Genomic DNA, 11,899 nt, shown 5'->3' on the forward strand with positions numbered 1-11,899 from the left:
CAGCAAGAATTTTCAGAGAGTTTTTCGGCTAATTCGTTCTATGGCGCGACATGAGAAAGTGCTACATGCATTGTAAGATGCTGTAGAAGGACTTCACAATAACGATTACAGACAGTTACTCCGAAATACTTTCGACAACATTTAGTCGAACTTAATGTGATGTGTGTAATTGTTGTTTATTGTGAGTTTGTGCGGGCCTTTTTTGGCTTTTACGACTAACCTCGTTCTTCTTAAACCGCTCGTACTCACTCGGGACGATTTGTAATGTGACTTTTAAAAAGCTGATCCCATTTAGGAACAAAGCCGAGTCATTTACTTCAGTATTCATGGGAATCCGAGAGCATCGATACCTTCAATGTTGATTTATGCATCGTTGCAATTGATCGAGTCGAAAAAAGTGGAATGCTTAACTTAGTCATTAAATTAACGAGCGAGGAGCGTAATGCACAGGATTTTGTGTCCTGGGCGGCACTTTTATGATCTAGTATCGTTGAGCAGGAGGTGCGCTGTTTGACGCGCTTTAGTTTTTCGCACGCACTGCATATGGTAAAGCGCGCGAGACGCGCACGAGTTATTGGCGCTCGCCATGGGCAGCCGAAGTCCTGCCGAGTGGCGACTGAATATTCTAACTTTGACCCAGTTGCCGGCGCAATTGGGTTTACGGCATTAACGTTATCGTCAACTACTAAGTTACGAAACAATCGAGTACCGCGTAGGGTTTGTTACTCTACTTCCTAAACGAGGACAGTTTATACTTTATATCCTTACTCCTTAGCTTAATATATGAGACATATTCTGATGTATTTACTTTGGGATCACCGAGATAAGTGATAACCGAGTATTTTAGCGTCGGAATTAAGTAATAGTCATAATCAACAAAAATTACGATGAAGGTTAAATGTCAGGTCGTCCGTATAAAGACCAAAGAGGAGTGCCATACGGTCGTCGGTCGGGACATAATATCAATACAATAAATTCGGTCCGAGCGATAACCCCCGCCCGAGGAAACCCGACACGACACACGAGTCGACAGATAATGGCGGTACACTTCACCACACAACGCTTGCAACAGTCTCTATCTCTCGGTCGCCGGACCAGCGGCCGCCGGCCAATATGGATACAACCTTAAACGACGAACAATAGTGCCGGTGCGTAATCTTACGGATACGATATGGAAGTATTGGCAATAAGGTTTCATTAGACTGGCGATTGCCGATTGTTAGCCTAATGAACGACCAAACTACTGCTAAAATATTATTACCTATAAAGCAAAAGATACGATAGCAGACTGAGCCCCAATTTCACCAACGTCTGTTAGTGTTAACAGCTTGTTAAATTGTCATGTCTTCTCTTTTATTCATATGAAAAACGAAAGAGGTAACGTGATACTAATTCGAGCGTTAACTTTAACGGTCTTTGGTGAAATTGGGGCTGAAGCTTTCAGATTCTTCTACTTCAACAATTTTTAACAAGAAACAAAGTTATATTGTGTCGTTCTCGCATGTGTGCGGAATTATACATGTAAATCTTTGTTAGTAATGTTTATTCGCGGTGTTAAAGCATAAAAATACACATTCAATTAGCTACGAACAACGGACATTTCATACCGGATAAGTAGGTCTCCCACAAGATACACAGTTGAAGCCTGCTTTTCAAAGGATTTAGGAAGTCTCAGTGGTGTTCGAATACTTTTGGTTTAATTCAACTAAACCAGCTAGGCAAGTACGTAGGTAGTAGACAATTTAAATTCGTTTACGCTGTATGCAGCTACAATGGGTCAAATCTATCAGTTAAGAGACGAACCTGTAGAACCGAACAGTTTCGTAGTAGGCCACGACACTGTTTTGAGACTCAAACAATCGGACAAGAATGCTGCGTCCTGCTCTAGATACGTCATTTCACGTTTGTTAGAGTAGGAGACGGCATTCTCGTCCGATTATTTGAGTCTCAAAACAGTTTCATGGTACAAGCCCTGTATGCTATTCAGATATTTAGCGAGGGCACCTAAATTATTAGGGGCGACGGTATACTGATTTATCTACTGAGTTCATAATGATGATATCGTATTAAACGCGCATAGTATTTGGTGAATTAGCGTTAACGTCATAGTATTTGGTCAGGTGCGAGACGACCAATAGCGACGCCCCTTTCCTGACGAACACGAGTTTACGTGTTTACTTGTAATACGATGACTCGTTCCAATTTATTTTTCGTTATATCTCCATAAATTATTTTTTTCACTACTTCCCAGATACTGCTGTCATATTGACGTCATTATCACATGCTACAGCACAAACATCAGTCATAGATTCCACTAACGGCGATTCCCAATATTTGATCTATCTCTGGTTTGGCCCTACTAGAGATAGGAATAACTCACATTAGACATTAGAGACATATATTTTATGTCAATTGTGAGCTATTCCTATCTCTAGTAGGGCAAAACCAGAGATAGATCAAATATTGGGAACGGCCGTAAATCTACAACGGGCTTAGCTCGGTCACAGTAGAGATATGCGAAAGAATAGAAACGCTGACAGTTTTTGCCGACACACTAACAGATTTCCTTTGTTAATTCATCACTTTGACTACTTTACCGAAAGGATAAACCTTTCTACAGTGGTCATGCTAAGCCTGCCGATCTCTTAAGGTGTTCTTGAGTGGTCGCGAGTGCATTTGGCAGTCGGTCCTACAGCCTACTCCTGCTGAACCAAATTGAAATCAAACTTGCTAAGGGAACCTACAACACGTTGTGTGGTACGGTAACAAACAAGTCTATGGAACATTGATAATGTCGGAATTATTGCTGTCTTATAGGTTGAGTGCGGGCATCGCGGCATCGGGCTCGCTGCACCGCTGTCCCTCAAGCTGGGGCGACGGGCGAGGGGCGAGGGGCGGGCGCTGGAGTTGTGCAACAGTCGGTAATGATGATATTTACAATATTAATTAACGTCGAGATAAGCGGTCCGAGGCGATGCGCGTAGTAACCCCGGCCCGGGGCTATCGCCCGTCGGCCGCTGTTTATAATTAATAATGATTAATGACCGCAGCTAATTTGTTTACTCGCCCGCTAAATATTGCGGAGGTACATGCGACCGCACTCGAACAAACACGCGCCTCTCGGAACCCCGACATGTTTGAGACGATCGGCCGTCGTGGGAGGCTTCCTTCGTGTTATCCTCCCACCGCGGAGTTGCCCAACCGTCCTGCGTCAACGGCCTCACATTAAGAGCAATTACTGGCCCAGCGACTGTTTGGTCTCCTGAAGACTTAGGCTCGCGTTATCAAAGAACGAATGTGAAACGTATAGGGACTATCAACTATCAAGTTTTTATATACCGATATCAAGTGTGATAAAGTTAGGATTGAACACCTATTAGAAACTTGGGTTTAACCATTCGACGTGTAGCGTCGCTTTAACGAGCCACACATCACTCATCAACTACCGTTCCTCGGAAGACTTCTTTAGTTTTAAGATTCAATTAACGCGTTTTATCGTTACTTAGCTGTTATCAGAATGAGTCCATCGGTCGGCGAGTGGCGAGCTGCGAGCACCTATTTGAAAGTGCCGGGCCCGCCGGAGGTGACATATCGTTGGACATTATCATCGAATGGACGACCTCGGCATGGATCGCGAGAATTATTGGTCGCTAGGGCAAACACAACTTTTAGTTGCGATATAACGATACACAACGAGGGGAAAACTTGTATTGGTTACAATTTATTATCTATTAGCGACCCGCCCCGGCGTTGCACGGGTATAAAATATACAGTGTCTTAGTGTAAACACCGTTATCCTTGAAACCATCAAATGAGTCCGTCAAAATGAACAACTTTTTCTATGAGAACGATGCTGTGAACTTAACAAAAAAAAAATGCCGTCTTCATACCCATACGGATGCCCGGATCGGCAATTTGTATGGGTATGAAGACGGATTTTTTTGAGTCGCCAGCATATCTGTGCCAAGTAACATAAAAATTGCTCCAGTATTTCGCGACATAAGCCCTTTCAAATAATTTCCCCGTTTTTTCCCATATTCTCCTATTAGTCTTAGCGTGATAAAATATAGCCTATTTAAAGCCTTCCTCAATAAATGGGCTATCTAACACTGAAAGAATTTTTCAAATCGGACCAGTAGTTCCTGAGATTAGTGCGTTTAAGTTAGCCCATTCAAATAATTTTCCCCGTTTTTTCCACATTTTCCTCCATTTCTTCGCTCCTATTAGTCTTATGCCTGTTTTCACCTACCGCCTCCTAACGCTAATTGGTCCCCTAGCGGCCATTAAGGGTACATAATACATATTATCCTTCAAGATTTCACGAATTTTTATGTGTCACGTTCGTCCTTAGGGCGTAAGAAGCTAAAAAGGCCAAGAAAATCACGTTTCTTGTATGGGAGCCCCCCTTAAATATTAACTTTATTTTATTTTTAGTATTTGTTGTTATAACGGCAACAGATATACATAATCTGTGAAAATTTCAGAAGTCTAGCTATATCCGTTCTTGTGTTACAGCCTGGAGACAGACAGACAGACGGACAGACAACGAAGTCTTAGTAATAGGGTCCCGTTTTTACCCTTTGGGAACGGAACCCTAAAAAGTGATAAGAGGCTCCGGAATCCTAAAAATGCCATACAAAATGTACTCACTCTACCTGCACTTTTGAATTCTCACCAGCACTTCTTTCCAACTGAAAGCTTATGTAAGTGACGGCATAGTGCTGAATGTTATTATTTTATGCTCTTATATCGTCCTACATACGTCACCAGATATTATGATCCATCCATTTTAGACATGAGCCTGTACTCTAATATCCGCGGATGCTGCTAGCTAGTTAAATCGATGGTGCAATTTCTTTCTGACCATTGGGTTGATGAGCACTATTCACTGGGAGCCAGGCGCGTCTCAATCGACGTAACACTTTCGACGGGCTCCGTGACGGACCATATTCGGTGCGGCCTTATACAGAGCTCATTGCACTTTTAAGGGTTCCCTCCAATTGTTAGTGACAAGATCATATTATTAGCTGAAAGAAATCAGGTCAAGTTACCTGAGATCCAGTGAGAGGCACTAGCAACAGTGCGGAGAAGTTAGTAGTGCTCAGCAATCATAATTTCTAATGCAACAGCTGTTATCTACATCTAGATAAAATAAAATTATTGTTGCCTAAAAGTTGCAGGTTGTTTGTGAGTGTCTTACAGGAAAGCACATTGTAAACAAAATAATCTCAATGTACAATAATTAATTTAGATTAATTAATCAGTTTAGAATTGAGTACATCACAAACTGACGCTGATGTTATTTGAGATAATTGTTTGGGCACATATTATTAATATTAATTAATATGTGGCCCAAAATATGTAGCCAAACAGCAGGCTCGCAGAGAACAATCAATTGGCAACAAATATGACAGCTAATAGATTCTATTGTGTCAATCAAGCCCGGCCTTGAACTGGATAAACAAATTGTACCTATGTGCTGCGACTGACTCAAAGGGAAGTCAAAACACTAGACTTTGTTACAATAATTAGGACACAAGTTATGAAGATTGATCAAACTCATCTTTTGATAACATGACATAATACCAATTCATTACTCAAACTCATCTTTTGATAACATGACATAATACCAATTCATTACTGTTATAAAATTATATTTTCTCACCTCCAGACAGAAAACGTCAACTTTCTTCCCGCTGCGCTTACTGATGTAGCTGTTTTCCGCCTCCATTGATGAGAAAAATAGTATACGCACCATGGGCAGTAAATAAAGCCCCAGATCACATGTTTGTTGACCTCGGATTTGCCTCGGCCAACAATTACATATGTGATCTCAGACATTTCCTATTTTACTGCCCTAGGTCCTGTGTGTAATGTACTTATTGGACTATAGTTTTTTTTTATTGAATCTTAGATACTATTAGACAATGCTTACATGGCCAGTCTGAGATCAGCAGAGTCCCAGAGAAGAGAGTTGAAAAAAAATATGATAAAGTCAATATTTTTTTACAAATTAAATGTAGTAGTCCTAATGTCGTTGAAACTAAGGTTGAATTTCGACCATCGGGCGATCTCTAGTATACTTAATTTCATGAAAATTGTTGGAGCCGATTCCGAGATTTCAATTATATAATTATACAAGAATTGCTCGTTTAAAGATATAAGATATACAGTAATTAACTAATTAGTAATTACTCTCTGTTACTTTGAATGAGCTTTAAAGCTGTCAGTTATATATCAGTTTTTTAGGGTTCCGTATCCAAAGGGTAAAAACGGGACCATATTACTGAGACTTTGATGTCTGTCCGTCTGTCTCCAGGCTGAAACTCAAGAACCGCTATAGCTAGAATTCTGAAATTTTCACAGATTGTGTATTATCTGTTGTCGCTATAACAACAAATAACAACAACAACTAAAAACAAAATAATATTAATATTTAAGGGGGGCTCCTATACAACAAACATGATTTTTTTTGGCCTTTTTTGTTCTATATCAATAATGGCAACAGGTAGGTAGTTTATTTTTTCTAAAAGTCCTTAATTATATGTGTACTTTAATATTTTATAATAATGTTAAAATAAAATAAAAAAAAACCGGCCAAGTGCGAGTCGGACTCGCGCACCGAGGGTTCCGTACAAACCTGCAAGGTTTACAAAGTTCGTTCATTACGACAATCGAGTCATAACTATGGTATTTTTATTGCAAAATGAAATTCATAACATTACAATGGGGAAAGATGGAGGAGTATAAATTTAAGACAAAGATCTCTTTATCGTTTAAGTAATAGCTCTATGCGTTCATGAGGAAAAAAGTAATAAGTTTATATTTATTAAAAAATATATATTTTGTAATGTAACTAAAAATTTAAGGTTTTCGGAATATTTCCTTTATGTGTGCTATAAAACGTTGCTTCATGCCAAATTTCAAGATTCTGGTCGACTGGAAGTACCCTTTAGGTTTTGATTCCCTTGCGAGTACTTGCGAGTTTCAAAATATGCAGCTTAAATTGCTGTTTCTTTTGATTGCGTTGACATAGAAGTTTGATTTTGTTACAGCTTAAAGGTATTATAGACCTGAGTATTTGGTATGAATTTCAATTTAATACCTCTACGCGTTTATGAGGAAATGGGTAGTAAGTTTAAAATTATTAAAAAAAAATATATTATGTGATGTAACTAAAAATTTATGGTTTTCGTAATTTTTCCTTTATCTATGCTATAAGACGTTGCTTCGTACCAAATTTCAAGATTCTGAGTTCACGGGAAGCACCCTGTAGGTTTTGATTCCCTTGCAAGTGTCGAAAATTTGCGGCATAAACGGCTGTATCTTTTGATTGCGTTGGCTTAGAAGTTTGATTTTTTCACAGCTTCAAGGGACAGTAGACCTGAGTAATTGATATAAGTTTCAGCTTCATACCTCCACGCGTTCCTGAGAAAAAGGGTCTTGACAGACGGACAGACGGACAACAAAGTGATCCTATAAGGGTTCCGTTTTTTCCTTTTGAGGCACGGAACCCTAAAAATTAATTAAATCCCATACAAAAAATACAATTTTTGGCCTAATTTTGCCCTATAATGGTACGGAACACTACGTGCGCGAGTCCGACTCGCACTTGGCCAATTATTTTAAAGCTTTTATTTGCAGAGCAACTTGCATTGTTTTAGTATTTAAATACAAAGTAAAAAATATGTGAATGGAAAAGTAATTGTTCTATCTAAGGATTTTGTTGAATTTTATTATTTATTAAAATTGACTGATTTCTTTATTGCCACACTAGCTAGCAAAGAGTGGATTAGTTTATTGAAAAAAATCTGCTAAATCAGACATGGGTAAATATTTTATTCAACTTTCAAATACACATCTATTACGAATGATTAATAGAGGCCTAAATATTTGTATATATATTTTAATGCTTCGATTGCGGATTCTTGGAAATCTATTGTTATTTTATTGTTGTGGTGGTCACCGGACACCGGTGTTTGTATGGGACTTGATAGGTAATCTTAAATTTACATGCTATATAAAATTTTTGTATCTTTAAAACATACAACAGGTGTTTGTTATTATAAAATGAATGAAATAATTTATTAACATTTCTACAACCGCTATGAACATAGTCAAAATACCTGTTAATTATTAATAAATAAACCTAATATGAAAAAATAAATCTAAACAAATAGTATTGATGCAGTCGTGAGTACCTCTTTAAGGGGGCGACTAACCCTAAAGTGTCGATTTTATAATTCATTTTTATACTTGAAAATAAGCCCCAAATTGTTTCATTTTCTAGAATTAGATACTATATTATATTTCCGAGAATTCCATCTGAGCAAAAACACGATATATTAAAAAATTTTCAATAGAAAAAAATCACAAAGATGCATCTAATTTTTACGAATTTTTCATTTATTGCCATAACCGTGCATTGAACTAAGTTAACATTTTAACACATTGTATAAAATTCTATCATTGATAGATCGACCTAGCAGATTTTTAAAATGTTGTATATTTATTGAGTTATTGAGAAAAAACTAATTTAGCAATGAATCCGCATCATTCTTTTTCAACTGGCATATGATAGACGGGCATGAGTGTGAAGAGAGAAGGACGATGTTTGATTTTTGGGGTTAGTCGCCCTCTTAAGCTTAAACCGGTGAATCAATTTAGAAGAAATTAGGTAACATGATACTTTTAAGTTCTGGAAAAGATCACATTATAGCTAATATTAAGGCAAAACAGAGGGTTACTGCGCAATAAGTTAATTTCTTTATCAACAAAATTGTAGGTGACATTTAGTAAATAATGATTAGTACAGGGAAATTATTATCTTTACGACACTTTGTTCCTCCTTCTTCAGTGATAGATTTCAGTACATTATAATAACATAACCTTTTCTTGATATTTGGCTTCAACTAGAACCATGCCAGCATGAGAATTAAAGCAAATATTTTAGCAATTTATTATGTATGATGCTTCAGGTGAACGAGTTTACTATCAGTTTACATCATAACATATAGTTTAATGTTTGAATTCTAAAAACGAAGTCTATACGTCGAACCGTAAATAGATATTTGGCTACACATAGCACAATGCTTTAGGCGGTCCCATCGCGCCGTCCGCGCCTAACTTGTGTAAATAAACAAATTTAAATTGTAAACATACCGTACACGTAAAGAGAACATAAAACTGCGATTTGCGATCTACATCGCCGTTTGGGACGATCAAAACTGCAAAAAAAAGCTTCGCTTTATAGATACGTTTGAGAGGCAAATAAAAATACGCTTTGATATCTCGATGAAAACGCTACTCCCGAGTTTAACGAATAGCGAGTGTACGCACATAATTAGTGCACAGGACGCAGTAGCTTCAAATTTCAATAATTTCAATAGAATAATACAGAATTTGTATGTAATAAAATCTCAAACAGCAACACACAATGGACAGCACACTGCACATTTGACAATTTGCTCTTCTAACCAAAACATAGCCTTTTCAGACCTCAGTTTTGGAACAGAAGCAACGAATTTATCATAGTACCATTGCTAAGCCTCTGTTGAGTAAAAGGATCAAGTTTTAATCGGGCAAACCTGTAATTTCTTTCGTATTTTGAAAAAATGTTGGTCGGCTACAACACTGAATATGGCATAACACGCAAACACTTTGGACGAATTTCACAATGAAACACTGCACTTTATCGCGAAAGTTTATTTGGGGAACACGCGACGGGCCTCGATATGCATTTTCTCACTCACCTTGTTGTTTATTTGCTATTTTATTAAAACAGTTTTGAAAAACTTCATATAAATGCATAGGCTCGTCATCGCTCGTCGCCATTTTGGAATTTACTGTCCAAATAAACCATAGACATTTTTTTTTTAATTCGTCCCGGTGGGGACAGGCAATAAACCATAGACATTTTTTTTTAATTCGTCCTGGTCGGGACAGGCAAAGGGTAAACCATAGACACAAATTGCTTTTCACACTCCTGCATTGCAGTCCGCCGTGCCTCCGCCGGCTTATGCAGGATAGTGAATGGTGTCGCAGCCCGCAGGCCGGCCGCCATGCTGCATGATGCAGCCTGCACGCTGCAAGTTGCAACTTGCAACACCATTCACTATCCTGCATAAGCTGGCGGACTGCACAGCGGCCTGCCTTTTATTTATTTGCCAATTGCTTTTTATTGTAAATTAGAATTTAGAATTTAAAAACTACAAATACTTTGTTGTTTGTGAAAAAATTGTATCCGTGGGAATGAGGAATTATGATCTAATCATTAAATCATCAAACCGTACCTTAATAAGACATTATATTATTATGTGTCAACCATAAAGTTAATATACCTAGCGTACTTTATCAGTTATTAATTATTATTATAATATATATATATATATATATATATATATATATATATATATATATATATATATATATATATATATATATATATATATATATATATATATATATATATATATACTAGCTGACCCGACAGACGTTGTCCTGTCTTGACGATTTAACCATGATTAAAATGAGTATAGCTCCATGCCAAATTTCATCAAAATAGATTAAATGGTTTAGGTGAAAATCATAGTTATCATCATAGTAAACTCACAGAAAACCGGCGTGAAACAGCGCTTGCGCTGTGTTTCGCCGAGTGAGTGAGTTTACCGGAGGCCCAATCCCCTTACCCCTACCCTATTCCCTTCCCTACCCTCAACTATTCCCTTCCCAATTCCCAAATTATCTATTTGTTGACTTCTGTTGTTCGCTCGACGATTCTGCATTGCCAACCGAGCTGTTTCACAGGCTGCTTCACTTTGCTCTCGTGATTGAGAAGCACGAAGTCGAGCCATACTATTGCGGCGCTGTTCACGTGCAATTTCTTGTTCTTCTTCAGTCCTTCCATTTGCAGTATTTTGTATTCTTCTTGCATTACGGCTTTGTCGGGAAAGATTCGATCGTCTTGGTCGCGGCATTATTAATTAAACTTCACTTCACTTCAATCCACTTGTTAATTATTTATTTAATAGAAATAGTTTTAATATTGATTTCTTACAAATATCAAATTGTCATCCATACGTCATTACATAGCTGTCATTTTACGTCAATTACATAGCTGTCATTTTCGTTTTGTTATTCCAAGTCTGATTCTTTTTTGTTATACCACGTTTTATAGTGACTGACGTTTCATGTCAAGTCACACAGGAACGCTGTCGAACGGGATAAAAAGTATCCTATGTCCGTCTCCTGGCTCTAAGCTACCTCCCTACCAATTTTCAGCCAAATCTGTTCTGCCGTTCTTGAGTTATAAGTGGTGTAACTAACACGACTTTCTTTTATATATATAATAGATATATATATATATATATATATATATATATATATATATATATATATATATATATATATATATATATATATCTTAAGTTGTAACTATTTTGTCAACAAAGATTTAATTAATGTCGGCTGTACACTCTCGCCGAGACACAGCGAGGCGGCCCGAGTGCCAGAGTGTAAATGGGTGCGCTCGCCTCGTCTCGGACCCTCTCGGTCTGGTGTCGGTATTTTGCACCCGAGACAAAGAGTCTCGCGAGGAAAGCGAGCGCATTACTGTACACTCTCGCGTTTTTCACTACTAGTCGCGCCGCTAGTAATAATAATAATAATCATTTATTGCAGGCAATAAACCCATATAAAATTAAATTAAATTAAAAGTTAAAATTAAATAGTACATAAACATTGTGAATTTTAAATAATAATACAAATAAAATAAAATGCTACAAAAATATCGTTTAAAAATAATTCTAAAAGTCATTTCTGGTTTCTGTCGCGATGTACCGATAACCAGTAGGCTGGAAACGAGTTCTCCGGACACCCGGCACACACACCGAGAATTTCG

The 11,899-nt window shown here is 37.7% G+C and overlaps 1 protein-coding gene across 2 annotated transcripts in view; it reads right to left on the minus strand.

Annotated features, from left to right (window-relative positions):
* The window catches only part of LOC121738636 (transcription factor 12), a 91,440-nt gene extending 81,611 nt beyond the window's left edge, over window positions 1-9,829 (minus strand). For both annotated transcript variants that reach the window (XM_042130888.1, XM_042130881.1), the window contains exon 1: window positions 9,753-9,829. In XM_042130888.1, coding sequence (XP_041986822.1) covers window positions 9,753-9,810 — 58 coding nt within the window. In that variant the 5' untranslated portion in view covers window positions 9,811-9,829. The remainder of the gene's footprint in view (window positions 1-9,752) is intronic.
* Between the last annotated feature and the right edge of the window lie 2,070 nt (window positions 9,830-11,899).

This window comes from Aricia agestis, chromosome 2 (genome assembly GCF_905147365.1).
Source record: "Aricia agestis chromosome 2, ilAriAges1.1, whole genome shotgun sequence".
Taxonomy (NCBI): Eukaryota; Metazoa; Arthropoda; class Insecta; order Lepidoptera; family Lycaenidae; genus Aricia; species Aricia agestis.